At 40.2% G+C, this 24,162-nt stretch overlaps 1 protein-coding gene across 1 annotated transcript in view; it reads right to left on the bottom strand.

Moving 5' to 3' along the window:
• espn (espin) overlaps nucleotides 1–23,009 on the bottom strand; it is a 37,147-nt gene extending 14,138 nt beyond the window's left edge. Inside the window, exons 1-11 of the mRNA XM_080899371.1 lie at nucleotides 22,842–23,009; nucleotides 22,246–22,737; nucleotides 19,199–19,392; nucleotides 11,521–11,707; nucleotides 10,979–11,161; nucleotides 10,158–10,289; nucleotides 8,936–9,191; nucleotides 6,791–7,083; nucleotides 3,179–3,337; nucleotides 1,047–1,278; nucleotides 88–141 (exon numbers count right to left, since the gene is read on the bottom strand). Of these exons, the coding sequence (XP_080755497.1) occupies nucleotides 88–141; nucleotides 1,047–1,278; nucleotides 3,179–3,337; nucleotides 6,791–7,083; nucleotides 8,936–9,191; nucleotides 10,158–10,289; nucleotides 10,979–11,161; nucleotides 11,521–11,707; nucleotides 19,199–19,392; nucleotides 22,246–22,545 (1,990 nt within the window). The 5' untranslated portion in view covers nucleotides 22,546–22,737; nucleotides 22,842–23,009. The remainder of the gene's footprint in view (nucleotides 1–87; nucleotides 142–1,046; nucleotides 1,279–3,178; nucleotides 3,338–6,790; nucleotides 7,084–8,935; nucleotides 9,192–10,157; nucleotides 10,290–10,978; nucleotides 11,162–11,520; nucleotides 11,708–19,198; nucleotides 19,393–22,245; nucleotides 22,738–22,841) is intronic.
• Nucleotides 23,010–24,162: the final 1,153 nt, after the last annotated feature.

Below are 24,162 nucleotides of genomic sequence, written 5' to 3'. Positions count from 1 at the left end.
TGGGAAGGACAACTGTGAACTCTGAACGTATCTAAACAGGATGAAGTGATTTAGCTTAAATGCAATTGATTCGCAGTCTCTACTTACTCTTCATCTGTCTAAGTGCTCCTCCCTCAGCCTGTGAGGCAGAGTTATCTCCGCCTTGACAGAGCACATGGTGGCAGGCAAGAAGAGGGAAAAAACAAAAGAAACAAAACAGAGAGAAGTGCATGGAGAGCAAACAGGAGAGATAAAGAACATGTAAACAGAAACGTATAAAGCAGAAAAGCAATGCTGAATTGAAAGTGACAGTTTATAACCAGGCGACATCAATGTATTTAGAATTACAAGAGAAAAAAGTATTTTGTATGTGTCACTCTTCATGTAATATCTTTATCAGGTAAAACTGATATCTGCCTAACATTAACAAATTCTTTAAGCAAAGATTTTTGGTATTTTTGCTCAGTTTCCAGTTTGCTTTTGTAGTATACTGACCAATAGTATAAGCAGGAAGTTATGTATGTAGACATGTATGCAAAGAATGGCAGATGTTAGCTCCAAGAACTGGATTTGTCATAATCAAATTTAGGAACTTCACTTTCACTGAATTTCCTTGTATATTAATGAGTTTCTAGAAAAAGGAAATGCATTAATAAACGTTAGAACAAGATAAATATTTTGTTTTTCCGATCACAAATCTTAAAACACTTATGTATTTTAAAATTCCACATTTTTAGCACTTAAAAAACAGCCTTATACAAAAGTTAAAATTTCCCTGCAACTCGAGCGGCATGTGCACCGTCAGACTGCATCATCCAGTGCGTCCAGGGCACTTAAGGAAATGGCTGAACACTAAACCAGTTCTCAGGGTAATGCTAGCGCTACATCATTAATTTATAATCTCTTATTTAGAATGCTAGGGTCAGACTCAACTCATCTTTACCCAGGGTGATTACTTTGTACCCATTAATACACCAGTCTCTGCTTTCTAGGACTAATATAGCAGGAAACAAGGATGGGGGGAAAAGTATTGAGATTAGGGAAAAAAGCAGGTTTGGTTGACTTACTTCCTGATGACGAAGATGGGCGTCGTTGATTGGTGGGCGTGGCGTTGGCATTATTTTGAGGGGTTTGTGTCTCCGGAGGCAGAGGAGGAGGTGGCGGGGGTGTTGGCATTGGATTGCTTGGGGGAAGAGGTGGTGGTGGAGGAGGTGGTGGTTGAGGGACAGATTCCTCTGTAGTCCCATTTTCAGAGCTTTGGGCGGGATTTTCATTTGGCTCCTCCAATAACACAGAACCCTGAACCAGCAAAAGGGAGAGTAAAAAAAATGTCACTCATTCTGCATTCTGAGGTTTTGTCTTAAAAACGACATTGTTGTTAACTGGAAACACTGCTTTATCCTGAAAGAATTAAAATAACACTTATTTTTGCTCCACAAATTAAATATTTTTTTTGCATACTCTTGAGAGTTTCTTTGCGCCTTACAAAAACAGTTTGTTTTTTTTCAGTGTTGGAAATATTAAAAAAAATTCACTGGTGAAAAAAAGGTGCCACGACATTTATCTAAAATAATATCTGAGAAAGCTTGAGATTCCTGCGCTGAGGCTTGACAGGCGCAAATGTATAGTGGCACCATACCTCAGCTTCCTCCTGTCTTTCATTAACTCATAACAACACAATGCCTTTTGCTAATAACAGCTAATATGACATAATCTCAAGGGGGAAAGGTCTGAGGGGAAAACAGCCATCTGTCACTGCCCCACCCAGTGCATACGTCTGACACACTCTGAAAGTGTGCCGTACCTCCTGTGGAGACAAATTAATAGACCATGACATTTAACTCGACTCCACCGCTCCATTATTCCTCAGACGTGTGCTTGTCATTGTTGCCGCCTTTACTTTTCAAACCCCCCAGAGAGCTGGAAGGGGGTTGGCCATGTCCAGATGGGTCTTGGCAGCACGTGCCGCTTCTGCTGATTAGCCAGCCCATCTGCTAGGGTTGTGCTGAGACCAGGAGGGGCCCCGCTGAGGCCTTAATTGGCTCAATGAGGATTATAACCCATGTCATCCAAAACACCCCCACCCCTGATACCCATGAGATTATAAGAACACCTCTCTAGGGATGTTGGTGAGAGTCTGCCAGATTCTATTCATTCAGCTGCCTGTGAAGGTATGTGGCAACAAGCACACAGCTTATATTTAATACTGGGATTGACATGCAAATGCGAACAGAAATTTTCCTTGATCAACTTTTCAGGGCACCTACAATGGCACATAATTTTGGACTAACCTTTTGTCCTTTCTGGGGAAATTCTGTTGTGCAAGCGCATTATGTCAATGGTGACCGAGTAGGCTAATAAATAGTGCCTAAGTCAATAAAAAAGCATTATCAAAATGTTTGCATTGCAGTCTGATGTACATGTGGGGGATTTTATTACAGCCTAACACATACAAGCTGGCCACTTATCTAACAAATACGTTCAGCTTCAGTGGGATTCTCCTTTTTGTGTCCCTTTCGTTGGTGATTTCTTGCTAAGTGCTTTGTTGTCAGCGATCATACTGAGTTTGATCTACTGTAGCCTCTTGGACAGTTTACACAATGGGGTGGAGACTCAAGAGGCAATGGAAATAAGGGGATAATTTGGATCAGGTGGCAAACAAAAGCTCAAGAGGACGCAACATTATATAACATGCTGAGTGGCAATGCTTAGGCAAATAGTGGAGCCAGTTTTGTAACCGAATGCCATCGTCAGCAAGCTAAACCTCAGACTGGAATGACCTTATAAGGAGTTAAGAAAGGAAAAAGGAGAAAAGGAGCCTTCATGGAAGAACCAGGGCACACTATGTCAACCCACTACTAACCTTACATCCATCAGACATCAGCTCATGTACTGACTTTCAATGTCACCAAAAATAGTGAGATAACTGAATTATAACAAAGTAATATTTATTTTTATATTTTTGTATAATGCACACAATATTAAGCTGCCTTGTGTTAAAAAAGGTATGTCACATAAAGAAATAAAAGCAAACATACCAGGGCAAAAAAGCATTTTTCACACACATTTCCAGAAACATATAGACAAGTACATACATTAAAATAAGAACCTATAATACAACAAACATATATAGAGGCAGACATATTATTATCATTTTTAACCATGTATAGTTTGCAGAAACGGCAGAGCTCGGGCTCACCTCCTCGTTGGGTGCCATGATTTTGCTCCCACAAGGCTCGGCCGTGTCGCTCCCCAGGGTTTTGTAGTAGTCCCCAGTGCTGGGCTGCTTGTTGAAACTCCTTGACTTCCTGTTTGAATCCACACGGCGCAATTTGTCGTGGCTCTCTCCAAGAGTCAACTGATTAAGAGATTCAAACAAGCGAGAGAAAGGAGAAATATAATTTATGTTGTTTAACCCACCGACTTTCACAGGAGTACATTAACGCTTTTTTTTTAAGTTTGAAGTGCATGTAAAACCAGTCAATGAATGATTGCTATCGATAGACTGATTATTGGAATTGGATGCAAAAATGTATAATCATTTATGTTGTGCTGAATTGCATTGAATTATTTTATTGTGACTTATAATCATTGTCAATGCTTTGGGAGTGAACCTTTCATTCTGCGATGCTATGTACAACATATTTACCATCTTTTATTCCCAGATTAGCCTTCTCTTGTGACCAAAGTGGCTTTATTCACTCACAACACTTCACAACAAGGCTTTAGTTTGGTTCAATAGTCATTGATATTTCATGCTAAATTTGTGGAGCTATAGGACATAATGGTTCACATGCAATGCAACTTTTACACCAGCGTAAGGGAGACCGTTCTTTAAGAGCAAGGTCAGAGGTCACTAACTTGAACCTTTAGTTATGGGCTCTCACTTTCCACTCCGACATCTATCCAACAATTGGAGCTGTAAAGCCAGGATATCAAAGCTGGTGTTAAAAGAAACTGTGTGGGTTAAAGCGTGCATATACATGAGAGTTACCAGGTTACTGGACAGTAGCGATGGATGCGATCACATTGCATTATGACTAACATGCTTTTCCAGTCTTTCTGTGGACAGATTTTACTAATGCAAAAAGCCTCAAATTTGCATTTACTCAACTCAAATCATGTTCAATGAAAACTTTTTAAAATTGAAATGATTGATTTTCAAAAGTGTACACTACAAAATGTGTGTAAAAGACAACACAGCACATTTTTAATGTTTAATGTCAAAAATGAACCTTAAAAGCTTTCAGCTACAAGCGTGCGAGAGTCGTTGACGGAAAAAAAATACAATTACTTTGCCTTTCAAATCCAGGGCTAGGCAACAGACTTGCGGTCATTTACATTGTAATGCGTGCATAGGTCATGGCTTCGCACAAAATCCAGACAAGAGCACAGTGTTTAACATAACCAATAATTGACAGCTGACCCCTGACCTCTCCTCCTCTGTGGTGTCATGTTCTGAGTTTTTATAAGCCTATTTAACTTTGTTGACTCATGTCTGCTGTCACAGAAATGGTCCCTGAGCACTCATCAAGTAGGAGAGTAATGTGAGCTGGGGAGTGCTACAGATGGTTTGTCATCCTCCAGGGAGGTGGGTCAACAATAGCAATTGTACAAAGCATTATAGCTGCCCCCCGCTCCCATCAGCCACAGAGAAGCATACACACAGACAACCTTTCTTCCCATTATATAGATCTATCTCTCAGCATAAAGTCATATGTTTTATACACACGCACGCACGCACGCACACACCCACAGATAGATAGATAGATAGATAGATAGATAGATAGATAGATAGATAGATAGATAGATAGATAGATAGATAGATAGATAGATAGATAGATAGATAGATAGATAGATAGATAGATAGATAGATAGATAGATAGATAGATAGATAGATGGTCAGTATGCCTGACTACTGAAGGTTGTTTAACCTGTTTGTTGTTGAAGATGTTTAGCACATTTGCATGTAGCCTTGCAAAAGGCACGGTCGTATTAAAATATTTTGACATCCTTTAAAAGTTAAAAGCAAACTACTCAAATAACCTTTTAAAAAGTAAAGTAAATCCAACTCTAAAATTCAAGCATGACTTTTTATGCAACACACTCATCGTTCATACAGCGGCTTAAACTGCTCCAACCTGAACCTGGAGATAATATGTGAAACAATTTGTAGCATCTTTTTTCTTCATTTTTTTCCACTACGTGACAGCACTTTTTCCTGTTAACACCTTACCTCAGCGCTGAGAGTCCTCTCTTATAGCTCTCCTCCAGTACAGACAGAGTCTCATCCACAAAAACCCAGCAGAGCAAAGAAGGTAGCTGTCACCAGATCCAGAGCTTCACCTCCTCTCTCCTCAGTGCTATGCCTGTCACTTTACCTGCCCTCTCAATTTACCTACAGGTCTCATCAATAACCTATTGGGCCGGCCACAATGCTGGCAGTGATGTCACCACTAACCCGTAGACCAACCACTCCTCAACTCTGCCCGTTTCCTCTTATGCAAAACACCAACACCCATGTGTTTCCCTGACCGTGGTCAGTCACATGCAAATCTCCCAGGCTTTAGGATTATGAGAATTTTCTAGCTTTCAGGGCCCAGAATTAGCAGCAAAGATCTCATGTAAGTGAGAGTTCAAAGTCCAAATTTTTCCAGAAGGACTGCAGATGCACCCCCCCCCCCCCCCCCCCCCCCTCCTAAAATATCTTTTAGTAAGCTTTTAAAATAATTTTTTGCACATGAAGTTCCTTTACTAGATTATGAAATGGCACCATTCACTGTTTCAAGGTAATTTGTTTTCTTTCCGACGTATGTTGCGCACAATGATCTTATGTGTGCTTTCATTGTTAAATGTTAATGATGGCCGCCCAGGGCCGGTCACCTGGGTACAAAGAAGGGAGGGACGGGTGGGGGTACTAATTAAAAGCTCCACATGGCTGACGGCACATGCTCCTAGATACAAATACACACAGAACTCACCATGGAGATGATCTATGGCGAAAGGACACTTTCACTAACTGTGGGCTTGATGACAGCGAACAACAACCATACACACGGCCCCTGTCTGAACAATTGATTTTTTTGTTTAATATATATGCTTGGTTTGAGTGTTTTGTGAAAGTCAAGTAAACTTGTAACTGGAGAGAGACTCATATATTAAATAAATTCACATGTACTGCAGTGTTGCAGACACTAATGTTTATGCCAGTCCTAATGGCTGCTTCTTGTCAACAACATTTTTGAGTGATCTTGGGCCAGATTAATTACTGGCATTAAGATCAAACCCATCAACCATTGTTTGTGCGTCAAGCCAGAGCCCTGCTACGGTAATGAGCATATTCTTTGCCCTTGTTAGCAATGCTAACACAATAACATCATTGTGGGTATAAGACAAGGCACATTGTTACATAAGAGTTATAGCTCACTGATTAGGCACAAGGGAAAATAACAGCTAATGGCTAGTTTATTCCCCCCCCCCATCCCGCTCCTTCTGTTTCTAGTCTTGGTCACATCATGTCACTTTTGGTGCTTTCCCAAAATTAATGACATCTGAAGTTTAACTAAAAGTGAGCATGTTGAAGCTGATGTTGTGTGAAGTCACATTAAAGAAATCTTCTGCTGGTCTTGCGATATAAATAAGCCAGGCTGTGAAACCCTATCCCTGCTGAGATAAATGCACAAACACTAATTTATATAAATATGGTTGCTTTCATTTTTCTGTCAGATTTTCCTCCATAGAGAGAAAATATTTGCACAACCTCATGGCACTTCCGACAAACAGCTTTTCCTCAGCTGAACCGGGAGCTTACCAGCGTCTCTTTTTTTTGGGATTTGTTGTCCACACGGCGCAAGTTGCTTTTGACTTTAAGGAACTCGGCTGCCAATGGCTCTTGTGGAGGCTGTGGAGCTGGGTAGCTGGGGGGTGGAGGGGGTGTCGGAGGAGACTCTGGGGGAGGCGGTGGGGGAAAGGGGGGCGGTGGTGGCGGAAGCTTGGAGGCTCCATCATCAGGTTCCTCATTCTTCTTGTGCATATCGGAGCTGATGTCTGGGTTTAGCATATCCATGTATGCCTGCATGTCTGAAATGGCTGTCTCTGGTGCACCTGTGAAAACAACAGCCTGTTACAGGAAGGAAAATGTGTGCATTTGTAAAACATTCCCTCCAGTCTACATCTGATTACACAACTGAGAGATGAATGAGAAACATGAATGTCACACTAATGACGTCTGCACACAAGCCACTAGGGTGCAGCACTAGTATGGCACCTTTGACATCAAGCGACAGCAAGAAAACTGCTCCGTGCTGTTTCCTGCGCTTTGCTGACTGTACAGGGAGTGCAGAATTATTAGGCAAGTTGTATTTTTGAGGAATAATTTTATTATTGAACAACAACCATGTTCTCAATGAACCCAAACACTCATTAATATCAAAGCTGAATGTTTTTGGAAGTAGTTTTTAGTTTGTTTTTAGTTTTAGCTATTTTAGGGGGATATCTGTGTGTGCAGGTGACTATTACTGTGCATAATTATTAGGCAACTTAACAAAAAACAAATATATACCCATTTCAATTATTTATTTTTACCAGTGAAACCAATATAACATCTCCACATTCACAAATATACATTTCTGACATTCAAAAACAAAACAAAAACAAATCAGCGACCAATATAGCCACCTTTCTTTGCAAGGACACTCAAAAGCCTGCCATCCATGGATTCTGTCAGTGTTTTGATTTGTTCACCATCAACATTGCGTGCAGCAGCAACCACAGCCTCCCAGACACTGTTCAGAGAGGTGTACTGTTTTCCCTCCTTGTAAATCTCACATTTGATGATGGACCACAGGTTCTCAATGGGGCTCAGATCAGGTGAACAAGGTGGCCATGTCATTAGTTTTTCTTCTTTTATACCCTTTCTTGCCAGCCATGCTGTGGAGTACTTGGACGCGTGTGATGGAGCATTGTCCTGCATGAAAATCATGTTTTTCTTGAAGGATGCAGACTTCTTCCTGTACCACTGCTTGAAGAAGGTGTCTTCCAGGAACTGGCAGTAGGACTGGGAGTTGAGCTTGACTCCATCCTCAACCCGAAAAGGCCCCACAAGCTCATCTTTGATGATACCAGCCCAAACCAGTACTCCACCTCCACCTTGCTGGCGTCTGTGTTGGACTGGAGCTCTCTGCCCTTTACCAATCCAGCCACGGGCCCATCCATCTGGCCCATCAAGACTCACTCTCATTTCATCAGTCCATAAAACCTTAGAAAAACCAGTCTTGAGATATTTCTTGGCCCAGTCTTGACGTTTCAGCTTGTGTGTCTTGTTCAGTGGTGGTCGTCTTTCAGCCTTTCTTACCTTGGCCATGTCTCTGAGTATTGCACACCTTGTGCTTTTGGGCACTCCAGTGATGTTGCAGCTCTGAAATAAACCTCTGTTGACTATTTTGAATGAAACGCTTGATTGTTCGATGATCACGCTTCAGAAGCTTTGCAATTTTGAGATTGCTGCATCACTATTTTTGACTTTTCTGAGCCTGTCAAGTCCTTCTTTTGACCCATTTTGCCAAAGGAAAGGACGTTGCCTAATAATTATGCACACCTGATATAGGGTGTTGATGTCATTAGACCACACCCCTTCTCATTACAGAGATGCACATCACCTAATATGCTTAATTGGTAGTAGGCTTTCGAGCCTATACAGCTTGGAGTAAGACAACATGCATGAAGAGGATGATGTGGACAAAATACTCATTTGCCAAAAAATTCTGCACTCCTTGTATTATTGCTGAAATGCCATAATAGTAGAGTCATGATATAGACTGAAGCAAGCCTTTCATGCAACATTCTTATTATGATGTGATTAAAAGTATATGTAGCTGTTGATCTGATCGGCATTTGTCATTCTGAAATGCTTGAAAAAGATACACATTATATCCTTAATGTGTAAAGAGCAGCAGACCTGTGTGTGCAACTGCGCTCAGCTGAGCAGGTGGGCCTCGTGACGTTGTCAAGCTGCTCCTCTTCTCCCCAGTGCTGGACTGACTGGAGTTGGCTGAGTCGTAGTTGGACAGGGAGCTGGATGGTGAACCGATGTCAAAGTGTGCTGCCTGGGCGGAAGGAGGCATGGTGGTGTTTGGGGAGGACAGGCCAGAGTCTGGCTGCTTGTACTCAAGGTCCGTCGAGGGATCCCGGGACAAAACGCGGTGCTCCACACTCTGCGAGGGGACGAGTTTTATGAACATTCAATTTTCACGATTGTTCAATTTATTCTACTTGGTTGTCTGATATATAGATATCATTTCCACATTACTAAAACAAAGCAAAAAGCATTTGTACATCAATTAATTCTTTATTAATCATTAATAAAACACATCTGGTTCATTAATTTTTAGATTTAGAAAGATACAGGGTCATTATGGCAGGCTCATAAATTTGTCTCTTATTAAAATCTACATGTGCATTCATCAGCTGTTAAATCTCACTGCTACTCAGTCCCTGGTGACTTAACGAGGAGAAGAACAGCATTACAGGCACACTAATGAAACACCTCACAGCTAGTGAGAATGGCTCTGGGGATCTTTTTGCTTTTCCCACAATGCAGGACTCAATTGGCTGAATGCGCCCCATGAGAAAGAGCACAAGAAGAGAGAAATATGTCATCGATGCCAAACGAGCTCTGTGAGAAAGAATTATTCCCCTGGCCACTCAGGAACTTCAGAGGGTTAAGGCCATGGAGAGCACTGTGTGTCAGGTAGCTTGACTAATTATCTGAGTCTGAAGTCTGTCATGGGAGGCAGGTTCATAGAAAGCTAAACATTATTGAAATATCTCCATTATTCATTCATTCATTCTATCTATCTATCTATCTATCTATCTATCTATCTATCTATCTATCTATCTATCTATCTATCTATCTATCTATCTATCTATCTATCTATCTATCTATCTATCTATCTATCTATCTATCTATCTATCTATCTATCTGTCTGTCTGTCTGTCTGTCTGTCTGTCTGTCTGTCTGTCTGTCTGTCTGTCTGTCTGTCTGTCTGTGGGTGTGTGCATGCGTGTGTGTGTATAAAACATATGACTTTATGCTGACTTCTATCCATCCATCCATCCATCCATCCATCCATCCAACCATCCATCCAACATTTACATTTTTTTTAGACATGTACTCTTACCATGTTCTCCACAGTGTGCAGATACTTGGCACACTGGGAGTGGCCATTGTATTCGGCCAAGTCTGCTGCAGTGAAGCCATCCTGGTCCCTTATGCCCAGGTCAACTCCATTAACAACAAGGATCTGACAGCACTGAAAAGCAGACAGAGAAAGTTCCAGAGTGGATTGATGTCAGTGTTTGTGAAACAGGCTGCTTAGACTCATCTTCAATTAGCAACGATAAAAACTGTTTACACTCCACTCAGTTCAGTGTGACAGACTCTCAACATGTAAAATGTTTGACATATTGAGTGGATAAATGCAAGGCTTAGAGTACATGTTACCATAAATTGTGTTTTGTTTCACACTGCATCAGACCAGAAAAACACCATATTATATCACCACACTCCCTCACTGATCAACTAATTAATGTAAATGTCCTAGCTAAAAGCAAAATACTTAATGTAGCAGTATCATGCTTTTCTTTGATCTTCTCTTAGTTATCATTCATTTTTCTCTCTCTCATGAAAAAGTTTCTGTTTCAAAGTCTACAGAAACTTGGAAATAGTTTAAAGCATGAATTTAACAAGCTTTCTACCAAGCACCAGTGGAAGCTGGAATAAGCTTGTTGTTCTCAGACTGAGCAACCTTTGTTCTGCCCTATTGACTTGTGTTTCAGTGAGCTTCTTAAAAGTCCACACTGATCAACTCTTTTGTAAAAAAAGAAAAAAAACATAATCATGAAAAACATAGTTTTCTCTATATACTTCAACAATTCTTGAAAGAGCGCTTCTTTACACATATTCTGCTACTGTGCTGATCCAATAAGACCTAACACACACCTCAAGTTCACCATTCTCTGCAGCATCATGGAGGGGGGTCCCTCCCCAGTTGTCAGTGACGATCTCCCCACCATGCAGCAGAAGCCAGCTGAGGACCTTTGCGTGACCACGACTGGCTGCAAAATGCATCGTCGTGGCTCCGTCACCATCTCTGTCTGTCAGGCTGATCTCGGTGAAACTCATCTGCAGGAAACGAGATGGAGGTTAATGCTTAGCAGTCATCAGAAAGATTTCAGCTGCTTTTGGTCCAATTTTTGTGACTCCAGTAGTAAACGGTGGCTTTGGCACATTTTTCAAGTAAATGATGTAGGAAAATTTTGGTTAAAAGTTCAATTATGATGTGACTTCTGGTGATATCACAAGCTATTTTAGATATCACAAGCATATTATACTAATACTACTAATATTAAGTAATTTGCTTAATCATAAATATCAGTATTGTACCTTCACTTGTTCCGTTTAAAAAAAAACCCCACAATTGGCGGAGAAAAACTATTCCATTATTAAGACATGATCTACAGTGTTCTGATAGTCCAACGCACCAGCCAGACAATGACAGTGTTATGGCCCATCTGGGAAGCAGCATGCAGAGGTGTCATCCCATCATTGGCTCGAATGCTCGGATCCGCTCCACAGTCTTTGACCAGGTATTGGACAACCTCCAGATGGCCTTCCTGGCAGGCCAGGTAGAGTGGTGTGGCACCATTTTTTGTTTGGGAGTTGACAAGGCTGTAGGAAAGTGAATCAGTAAGGAAAATGAAAGACTTCTGCATAATAAGAAAGATAAAAACCAAATTGGTGATAATACAGACCTGTAAAACCCTGTTTCAATGTTATGCTTTAATGTATCATGAAAGAAAAATAATCTGGTTCATACCAGGTTCTAAATTGGTTTAAAACAACCGCTGCAGAGCAACAACATGTGATATTTGACGTTATTTGTGTAACAAAAAAAGTCCAAACTTCAGAAGCAGTGTGAGAAAAGCCAAGTACACCACATGATTCAGTAGCTTTTAGCAAAAGTGACATGAAGTGATGGTTTTCTGACATTGTTGTGAAGGAACTTTGCCCCACTCTTATTTACAGTATTGCTTTAGTTCATTGAGATTTGTGGGTATTTGATTGTACACAGCTCTCTTAAGGTCCCACCACCATATTTCAGTCAGGTGTTAATGACTGACCAATACATTCTGTTGTAGATTTGCTGATTTTTCATTTTAAATTATATTTCAATTGTCACAAAGGCAAAAAACGAAACAAAAAAAAAATCTCTTTGTGGCAATTCTGACAAAAGATGGCAGTCTTTATACTGAAGAGAAGAAACCTGGCTGTGTCTGCTCCTTACAAGATGATGGGTGTGCACGTTATTTGCCAGCCAAAACATCAGTTTCGTCATGTGTGCACAGAGCACTCTATGAAAATAACCTGAAACAACATAAGCCTTATCTTTTTAAATCTTCATATGTAAGCAATGGTATTAATCTAAAAAAACTGAAAGTGTAAGCTGTAGTTAACAATTAGCTGGGACAGGAAAAGATACACTTGTCAGCATCAACATGCAGCTATTTTGAGAACAGACAGCAGTGATGCACAGCCAGATCCTGCTCACCTTTATTACCCTTGGCTCCGCCTTCAATGCAAAACCTCATCTGATGCTTGTATCCCTTCTTGACCCAGATCTTTATAGTCACAATGGGAGGTCAGAGAGTGAACAAAAATATCTCCACTAAATCCTATAAGGTAGTGCTTTATTTGGACTCTGACAAATGAGCAAGGAGTCTCTTAAGAGGATTATCACTCCACTGGCTTTACCTGGCTTGCTTTGTGCTCGTCCAACAGTGCAAGTAGAAAAGACAAACTGAGTAGCCAGAGAGCAACAGAAGTTGAGTAAACTGAGAGGCAGAGCTTAAGTGGATGGTTGGTTCCTGCAGAGTCAAACACAAACCTGTCGTGCTTTCCCTTAAAAGGATTTGCCTCACTTAACGCCACATGTGAATGACAATCAGTCAGGTCCTATTCTGAGACAGGAAGAGTATATGCTAAGGAATAACTTAACCTTTGAAGATCAAAAAAAGGAGGGCCTATTGGGTGACTGAGAAAAAAGCTCCAAGCAGAAGTACATACTAAATATTTCAAAATAAGAAGGGGAAGTAATCTGCATTCCTGTCATCAGGAAATGGGCAGTCAAGTTATTTATTCATGAGTGTAACAAAAGTGGGAACAATTTTATCTGCACACAGCCATGTCTATTTATCATTAATCATAGCTGAAAATCTTGATGGTTACCAGGCTAACAAAGCACAGTCTCCCTTTGTCACAACTCTTCAAAGTGAATAGGCTTGAATTCTCTCTACCAAAGAAGTGGAGAACTGGTGTAGATTTCAAAGAGCTAAGAAAGTGCTTAGCCTTGTGTGACAACACAGCTAGCAAGTGGCACAAGGGACGCTACCTCGTCAGCCACTCATGTACACGGTAACAAAGACCAAGGTTGTCTTCATTACTAGTAAAGTAATTGATGTCACACTAATGGCCTTCTTGCTTGATAAAAGCTTGTTACCCGCTCAGTGGTTTTTCCCATCTGAATAATGAAAAATATCATATGATTTATTTAGCTTCCCAACCTGTGAGTTCTTTGTATGAAATTGTATGTTTTTACATATTTCACAATGGAAATCTGATGGCACAATACTTAGCTCTAATCTGCACCTTTTCTATATACAGTAATTGACAGCACAGCCACAAAGGTATAACTGAAACAGCGATATAAACCAGCGGGAACATACAGGGATGTCTGATGTGGTTCTACATATAAGCAACACTTCTGGCTTACATCTCTAACTGATACTGTGCATGATGAAAACTGAATAAAATATACTTTGTTTGGCTTCGTAACCAAACATCATTCATGTTGAAATCTGTGAAAGTATTTATTGATTCACTTTAAGAAACACACTGCACAGATGTTATCCTGATGGCAGGTGTGCTACCTACTTGATAAAGAAAGAAGCCTGACAAAGAAAGCTGTGGCTCAGTTGCCCACTAATCTGAAGGTTTGATCCCCAACTGCAGTCTGTGAGATGACGTGACACCGGGTACCTGATTTGTTTTTATCATCTGTGAATGAGAAAGTGAGTGTGGGCTGTAATTTAAGCACTTTGAGCGGTCACTAAGACTAGAAAAGCACTACAAAAATGCAGCCTGTTTACATTACTGCCCCTCAGTTTAAACCTGTTTTTATTAAAGAGAGCAGAAAGTGGGTCTACTCAACATGTACCAAGACGTTATTAAGAAGATTTAAAAAAAAAAAAAGTGCAGCTAAGCCACAGGCTGACTAAAAAACTCCACTGGCCTGTTTACCCTTTACTTTCCGTGTATCTGATCACCAATTCAAACAACATTATATATAAACAAGTCAGAGACAGAATAAACACCAGTTTTGAGCTGCTACACCTGTTGGACTATAACAAATATGTTTTTCAGAGAAAAATGAGAGAGCGTACACATCTTTAGAAAACACACTTAATGTTCAATAATCTTATTAAGTACTATGGTCTAAATAAATGTTTAAACTAGCTATAATGTTCTGTCTTTTCTTATGTTTTTCAGCAGGGAGGTTTTCCCGTGCTCTTGATGCTCAGATCAGAGACATGAGCGACACCCGACCCAACACAAGGTTACTTCTTGGAGGGAGAGGACATGCTTTGTTAATAGAAATGGGTTTACATTCTGGATTTCGCTAACCATTTCAGTCATAACCACTCCTGTTTCAGCAACTGCTACGCAACAAATCTGTGAAAAGCAAGAAATGAACAAGCTGATTTGATGAAAGTAATCAAATATTTGATGCTTGTTCCTTCTGCATGTTTCCAGAGGAGGTTAAGGCGGCCACTTTTCTGGATTATCTTAATGCAGAAGTGCAACCTTTTCGACTGCATGAAGAAACTGTGGCACGACCAAAGATCTTAAGCTGCACTAATAGATTGCATAACCTGTCTGTAGCCTCTCACGCTCACTCCCTCCTTCACCATCTTACATTCATTCACTCTTTTGTGTACTGAGGCTATCAGCAGAGACACAGCCCAGGAGGGTTTTCGTTTTGGTTTACTGGGACGTGGGTGGGGGTGAACTACCAATTTAGAGGTGTATTTGAAACCCAACAGACACCCTGGAAGTAAAGACACTAATGCGTCCCGGTCTGATTGCGCACCCAAACAATGATGTTTGTTACCATTCAAAGGGGTGTGTTCTTGCTTTCATGAGTTCATGCGTATCAAGCTGATTTTTTTTTAAAGATTTAAGCTAAATGTTTTATTTATACGGATGAATAACCAAAAACACACTATTTATCAAACCATATCCACATCGGTCGGTTGCTGATAATTTGTCTTTTGGGGGATACTACAGACAACTGATGAACAGTATTTTGTAGTTTGCAACTGGCGTTAGGCCCTGAAACTACCAAATGACCTCCATAAATAATGATGACGATTTTAAAAAAGAAATTCCAAATTTGGATTCATAAGACGTGTTGTCACTAATTTGCAGTCTAGTTCTTGTGTAATATGCCATACCTCAGCCTTTTCTCCCTGTTTGCCTTCCTTAAGAACAGCTTATTGGCAGCCACAGAGACCATTTCTGATGAGGGTTTAGTGGACAGTAGATGGATTAAATGAAGGTCCCTGTGTCAGTTCCTTAAACTACTTCCTGTTCATCAGGGATATGATTTTTAGTTTCTGTTCATCAGTTGTATGTAGTTTTTAAGGCCTGGCACTTCTTCTTATGTCTTTCACTTGTCTGGTTTCCTCAAATTTTTTCAGGACTTGTTGCATTTTCAGTTAAAAGCTCTTTGAGAATTGCCTTTCTGGTGCAGAAATACTAATTTATCCCTGTCAAACTGTGTTACGTTTGTTATTTTTCATAGATTCAACTAGAAATAGGAACAAATAATGTGACAGGAAACTACTAACAAAGTGCTTAAAGATACAATTAAAAACTGCTCCTTTGCTAAGTTGTTTGTTATGTGTAGACACAAAAATGGTTCATCTCTTGAGTTATGTACAGCTTTGATACTTGAATGATTCATTTTTCAGTGTTAAGTGTCTTACAAAACAAAAAAGCAGCCAATCTCCAAAGTAAAAATAAAGGTTGCTCAGAAAGCCTCAAAGACTATTGCTTGCAACTCCTTGGAGGCAAAGTACCAAGAAATGAGGTGTAGCTCAAGACTACTAAGTATAGGGGGAAATACTCTATGAGGTCTTGTATAAACATATTCACTCTTTTGATGATGTATAAGGAGTTCTTTCCTAAACCTTAAACCCATTGGTTTATACTGATGAACAATGCTGTGAGAGTAAAAAGTCCTGGTGATTTTTTGCCTCTTAAAACTCATTAATACAAATTTGCAGCTTGTAATAAACCCCGAAACGACCATTTTATCTCTCGGCTGCAAAATTGCAATCTAAACAATGCCCGAGGCTACTGCTTAGAGAGCAGCTTGTCTTTTCAGATGGATTTGTTTTCCTCATTATCTTATCACCAGTTGGAGCTACTGTGTGTCACCATGGTGATGGTGGTAAACAGCAACAGTGGGAGGGGTGGTGGAGAAGAGTGAATGAAGCCCAGCTATCGGGGAGCTAACATGTCCATGAGACTCATTAAAATTTCAGATGGTATGCGTCCATCTGGGGTGCAAACACACAATATTGAAGGGTCAATGCACAAGGCTCATGCTTGTCATTTTAAGTCAGTCTAGTTCTAGAAAAGAGTTTGGGTTAAAGACTGAGCCATTATTTCATTTCTGTTTCTTTATGGTAGCAGTATGTAATTCTTACTGATAGTTGTTCAGATACAAGCACAAAGAATATCCTTTCACTGAGCAGTTAATGTTTTCTGTTTTATAACTTTTATAGTATGTCAAGTAATAATAGAGCTAGTGATGGCTACAGCAATAAACAAACCAAACAACAGCCACGTGATTGAGCACCTAATCCATGCATGTGGCTCTTGGACATGTTAACTAACAGCCGTACGTGTTAGCTAAATGCATCTGACATGAGTGCTAAGGCAAACTTTGATTGTAAAATGACGACTGGTTTCTTTAAAAGAAGAAGAGGTAGAAAGTAGAAGAGGTAGAAACTATATATCTATATCTATATATCTATATATCTATATATATATATCTATAAAAAAAAAACACCCAGCACGCCCCTGCGGGCGGTTTATCCTTCAAGCTCGGGTCCTCTACCAGAGGCCTGGGAGCTTGAGGGTCCTGCGCAGTATCTTAGCTGTTCCCAGGACTGCGCTCTTCTGGACAGAGATCTCCGATGTTGTTCCCGGGATCTGCTGGAGCCACTCGCCTAGCTTGGGAGTCACCGCACCTAGTGCTCCGATTACCACGGGGACCACCGTTACCTTCACCCTCCACATCCTCTCGAGCTCTTCTCTGAGCCCTTGGTATTTCTCCAGCTTCTCGTGTTCCTTCTTCCTGATATTGCTGTCATTCGGAACCGCTACATCGATCACTACGGCCGTCTGCTTCTGTTTGTCTACCACCACTATGTCCGTCTGTATCTGGAAGTCCCACAGGATCTTAGCTCGGTCATTCTCCACCACCCTTGGGGGCATCTCCCATTTTGACCTCGGGACTTCCAGGTTATACTCGGCACAGATGTTCCTGTACACTATGCCGGCCACTTGGTTATGGCGTTCCATGTATGCCTTGCCTGCTAGCATCTTGCACCCTGCTGTTATGTGCTGGATTGTCTCTGGGGCATCTTTACACAGCCTGCACCTGGGGTCTTGCCTGGTGTGATAGACCCCAGCCTCTATGGATCTTGTGCTCAGAGCTTGTTCTTGTGCTGCCATGATTAGTGCCTCTGTGCTGTCTTTCAGTCCAGCTTTGTCCAGCCACTGGTAGGATTTCTGGATATCAGCCATCTCCTCTATATATATATATATATATATATATATATATATATATATATATATATATATATATATATATATATATATATATCTCAACATGTATAAAAGATTTTATCTGGTTTTGCTGCTGCAAAGAACTCAACCAATGACTCCCTCATCATGGCACTAATACAGTGGTTATGAGTATGAACAAATATTATCTCTGGCACAGATGGGTCTGACACTGCATTGATTAGGGTAACATTCATTAGGAGGCAATCACCCATGCACATATGCACACATATCTTACAATTACTGGTCAATTAACTGTTCTATAGGCTGGTGTTGCATTTAAAACCTGTAATGGTGCTGTCCATGTCTTACCTCAGTAGGACTTGTCTTGTTAAATAAAACAACATTTAAAATATTAATATAAGTTAATGCTAGTTACATATTCACAAATTTGCTGTTTTTCTTAGACTTCAGGTATTAGGAAATCCAATATTTAGGACTTTTGCACTGGTGTTGTTAATTGATTAATCAAGTAAATAACCTGATGATTAATTCATTATCAAAACACGTTTTTTCTTACAGTTTACCAATTTTTTTTTAAATATGTACAATATACAATATATACTTAAAATGCAGCTATACAGACCAATATCAGCATTATTACTTAATCAGCATTAATGATGCAGTAGTGTGCAGTATTTTGGGAAAGTTAAACCACCAAGAGTTTTTTTCCTTTGTTTTCAAAACAATATATGAGCATTTACATTGTAATAGGTAGCATTTAGTATCAGGTATCAAATTAAATCTTTAAGTTCAACTTACTTCACCCTAGTGCCAAGTTGTACTCTACAGACTACGAGTGAAAGTTGGTGTTTTCGGCTATTTCTGTAGCAGACTTAAACATTTTAAACCTCGGAAAAGAAATAAGAGTTGATGCGCTAACCTTAGTAAATCACAGTACTTCATTTGTCAGCGTCAGACTTTCTAAGTGGTCTTACTGAGTCTGAAACCTGAATCTGTGGAATTGATCTACTGTTACATATTTCAGAAACAACAGCCCTATGCATTAATTTTCTGTTTTATATTCTTAAACATTTGATTGGATATGCAGTTAAGAAAGTGGACTGCAATTTGTATACATATCGCAGTTCATATGCCCCTCCCCAATTGAAATACAATATTATAGAATTCTGTAGTTCCTGCTCAAAACATCAACTGAAATCCTACAAGTTACCAAAATATATGACTATCAATCAACAGCAGGATAAAGACAAAATTGTGGAGACAATATCATGTTGGTCTTACTTTGGGCTGTGCCCCAATAACAGTCGGAGAGAGGGCAAGTCTCCCTTGGCAGCAGCATAGTGAACAGGCAGGGCACCTGTATTGGTGGGGGTCCCAGGGTCTACCTCACCATTCTTCAGCAGCCAATCGGTGATCTCATGGTGACTGAAGCGGGATGCGAGATGAAGAACAGTGGCACCAGAACTGTCCCTGGCCTGTAAAGCAAACAAATAAGGAACATGTTGAACTAGGGAGTCCTGTAATCCCTCCTTTTAAAATAACTGTGACCAACTGTCAGCCTGACTTTGCATTATAAAATGATGATTTGATAACTAATTTAATTTGAACTGGTTACTTGTTTTTCCAGAAAACAATAACCTCCAGAAAATAATTGATACCCATACTTTTTTCTAGCCACTTTTACTGGCTACAAAGTATATTGTACTGTTAATAATAATAATGGATTGCATTTATATAGCACTTTTCGAGACCTTCAAAGCACTTTACAATGCCACTATTCATTCACACACTGGTGGAGGCAAGCTACAATTGTTGCCATAGCTGCCCTGGGGCAGACTGACAGAAGCGAGGCTGCCATATGGCGCCATCGGCCCCTCTGGCCATCACCAGTAGGCGGTTGGTGAAGTGTCTTGCCCAAGGACACAACGACCAAGACTGTCAGAGCCGGGGCTCGAACCGGCAACCTTCCGATCACAAGACAAACTGCCAGCTCTTGAGCCACGATCACCCTGTTCACTGTTACGGGAAGGGGAATCAATTTTTATTTTCTGAAATAAGTAAAAAAACCTTCATAACTTACCACAGTAGCAAGAATATAAAGCACAGAATTTATCTCAGTGCTATAAAACAATTAGCTTTAACAAGAGGCAGACTAATAGCTAACACAGAAAACCTAAAAGACCAAACTTGTGTGGTCCTTGAACAGACATGTCATCTGTTAACATCTTACTAACACAGATGCTTAGGTCTGAGGTAGTGCACTGCTACAGACTAATGGTGTTAGCATCAAATAGACTCATGATCACAGTTTCGTAACACAAACAAGAAAAAAAGAAAACAAAGGTGAAAGCAAGCATTAAGCACTCAAGTGTACTGAGAGTTTTGACTACATACCAGCCATGTTACCACTTCATCTGTGGGCACTCTTTGTCACTTGAAGATGGAATGCTTATGACTGTTCTTCACGTGGATAACTTAATACTGCAGGGTTGTAGGACTGTGTTGTACTCATAATAACATAATATGAATTTGTCACTTTGTCAGTTTCACTTTTACCTCTGCTCAAGAAGGTGAAGATAAATGAGACCCATGTGGGTGAGTCAAAGCAAAGCTCCTCCTCCTCCTCATTATCATATTGGTTACATAGGTAAACTCTAAATCTGAATTTCCTTTTAAGGGCACAAATGATGCACATCTGTGTATCTTTCTGGAATATGCTGGAATATGCAGTATACTACAAATAAATATATACAAGAATAACTTTTATGTGTTTATACATTTAAGTGTTGTAAATTGGGGCCACGCTAAACTGTAAAACTGTATCTTGATATCTGTATTTCATGAGAAATTATACATAAGGCAAAGTTCAGCTTCAATTTGAAAAGACTTATATCAACATAGAATAACCTTTACAAGGTGTCCACATTTTGGGATTTAAATAGTAAAAGGCAAATCGATTTAAGAATCATCTGAGATTCAAATAAAGCGAAAATATGCCCTAAGATCATTCTCGAGTGGATTTTGCACATCCTCACAAGTTTTCTGCTCCTGTTTTCATTTTTTTTTTAATAATAGAGGTCTAATTTTTATTTTTGCAAGGCATCTTTGATACCTCTTTGATAGAGTTGTGCTTTTTGAGTCTCATCGTTTTGTTGGTCCAGTGGTTTCTTTAGTGACACTGTCAACACTTTACTCTTAATATCAGCAGACAACTCCTGAGTCTAAATGTCAACTCACTAGTTGCCACCAGTTCTTATGTGCATGAGCACTAAAAAGACACACAGCTGCCCAAGAAATGTGTTAAGAGGGATAGAAAATTCCTCAAACAGGCCTTTGAGTATTGATGTAAACCTCCACAAATTAAAGCTGAGAGATTTAATGTATTACCTAATAAAACGAGAAACCCACTGAATACTTATGGTATGGATTATGTTATTGTGTTGGAGCATTTACTATGACTCCTTCCCAGGTGAAAAAACGCATTGTGCACAAATAGGAACAATAAAAGGTCGAAAAGGTTAATAAGATTTATTTCATCATGTGAAACTTCAACCACAATCCTTACAGCACCAAACACCACCCCTCATTATAATATCAAACTACACTGTCATTATGTGTTTCTTTTTGTGCCTTTTGTGAGTCACTGTTTTTATTGTACAGGAGATATTGGATTTGCAAATCCAGTTTTGCATACTTTATTACCATAGAAACATGACATAACACTGAAAACCAGGTTTTTAGCCTTAAATTAAATTTTTTTTTTAAAAAGTATAATTTTCTGTGTACTTACTTTACTTCTGGTATTTAATGTAATTTCTTTCATACCTACAACAGTGTTTGAATTTGTTGCATTTCACTGTCTTACCAAAACAATATGAAAACAACTTTCAGGGCCTTGTGAAAGAGGAAGGTCCCTTTTTGAAAAAGACCAGTGGGTTTTTAAACCTTCTGCTTTTATAGTCAAAACCTTAAAGATTACAAGAGAATTAACAACATCATCAGGACATTTAGAGCACACCAAATGGACTTGGGAGCAAAATACCTGACAGTGACACAAAACAACCCGCAAACCCCACAGAAAGTTATGTTAAAATAAAAGCTTAAAGACTTTATTCCTAAGGAGAAGGATTTTAATGTGTATGTTAGGAAAAACGTGTAGGTTTAAGGCACTAAAATAGATATAATGTGCTTTAAGGAGGAGAGCTGATTCAAATGGGGGTTGGAGTAGGCTCCACAGATGAGAAATGACAGCCAAGTCGGATGAAGCAGAGTTAGGCTACTGTCTGCTACACTTTTAGACCGATCCAGCTACAACTGTAGTAACTCACCTCTGGCCGACATCCACCTTGGGTCAGTAGCCACTGTAGGCATGCCAGGTTGCCTGTTGCTGCTGCGTCGTGCGCCGCGCTTGCCCCGTTATTTGCCACACAATCGCCCGGCAGCCCTGCCTCCTCCACCAAAAACCGCAGGCAGGCTAACTTCCCCGCCCGGGCTGCGTGGTGGACGGGCGAAGCTCCCAGCGCATCCTTGACGTCGCTGGTCAGCGCATTTGCCGCTAATTGCACTTTTAAAGTCTGCATGTCCCCCTGCCTTGCGGCCAGCAGGGTCTTGTCACCCTCCACCACCATGACTGCTGCAGATTGCGCGACTCCTTCCGTCCTTTGGTTGCCTCCGTTGACCCGATCACCGTGCAGATAGTGCGGATAGGGTCAGAGTTGTATTTATAAATGAGTGGATCATGTCAGTAGCCGGGTTAATTTTGGGGTGGGGTGTTGGTGGGAGAGACGCTTGGTTATCGCTCCATGGGTCTTCCCAAAGCGCTGTTCAAATGAAAGATCCCTTTATCGTTCATAAGTTTTTGTTTTCCAGGTAGTGCAATATTTACATGCTGAATTAAAACTTCATACCCGACTGACAAACTAACCTCTTTCTTAGGCTTTGTCTGGCCCGACGTTGTAGCTCAGTAGGTTATCCGCTGTCTGTCTCCAATAGCATCCACCTGTTGCACAAGTTGTGTTCTGGGTTACCAGACGGTCTAAACTATATTTCCCCCCCAAATTAGTTTATTAACCTTTTTTTGCTGTTGAATAACTATCGCGTATCATGCGCCCCAGGGAATATTCCGCTGTGTTTTTCTTCCTATAGCAGATGGCGACATGGGACTCAGCGCCTGTTAAATAATCCATCAGGGGGAGGATCACTGAGCCTGTTACAGGTTGCTGCTTTCTGGAAATCGGCTCAGAAATTAAAGGAGCAGTACGTACATGCTACTTACAACTCTGGATATACATTAATTATGCTGCTGGGGTGAAGGTGCTCGTCGCTGCCAGTCAAGATAGACTCACAAGGAAACATTAATTCAGCAATGAACTTTTTGAACACACCCCAGATCCTGTTTGCAAACAGCATTAATATTACATGTAGCAGTGAAATCAGCATCACAGGATCCGAGCACTTTTGCACACTACAGAGGTCCATCTAGTGGCATTTCAGGGGAGTGTAACCCCCCCCCCCCCCCAAAAAAAAAAAACAAAAAAAAAAACCCCAAAACAAAACAAAAAAAAAATAACTATAACTATATTGATTGTTATTATAGACCGCATGTTAATACGTCAATTGGAAATAGTTATACATCTTAAATGATGCCAGATTAAAAGATGAACAAGTTATTTCTGAGGAATAAAAACTTGATGTTGAAACCGGATAAATCATGAGAAGTAGTCCTGCCCAATGATCGTTTATGCATTTTAGTGCATTTACGCCAGTGGTGTGTGTTTCATTGTTTGGGTGCCAGACATGAAATAAAATAGCTTAAATTAACATTCCCTTAATCAACCACAACAAAATGCTGCTTGCAAGCTATCCAACAGCAAGATAAGGCACAGATGCAGGACTCTTAAAAAAAAAGTTTCATCTTTTACATTTGGAGAAAGTAAATATTCATAGTGCAAGATTTCAAAAGCAGTTTTATGATTTTTATTTTTTTCATTTTTTTTGCATTACATATAAGACAGCAAATTGGTCTTCCAGCGATACTGAAGTCCAACCTATGTGCACTTTATGGAGAAAACCCACTGAGCCTTTGAATTCATGTGTTCAGTGTCTAATCAAGCACCTTGCCGCACTCTGACTTTGCAAATATTTGTGAAACAATGGGGCTTTCTGGAGCACGATTAGTGACAGGATGCCATTGAAATGTCTTGATGTTTCCCCCTATGATGTTCCACGATCAACTAATTGTAAGT

This window comes from Rhamphochromis sp. 'chilingali', assembly GCF_963969265.1.
Source record: "Rhamphochromis sp. 'chilingali' genome assembly, chromosome: 12".
NCBI classification, from domain to species: domain Eukaryota; kingdom Metazoa; phylum Chordata; class Actinopteri; order Cichliformes; family Cichlidae; genus Rhamphochromis; species Rhamphochromis sp. 'chilingali'.
This window is presented reverse-complemented; position numbering and strand designations above follow the sequence as displayed.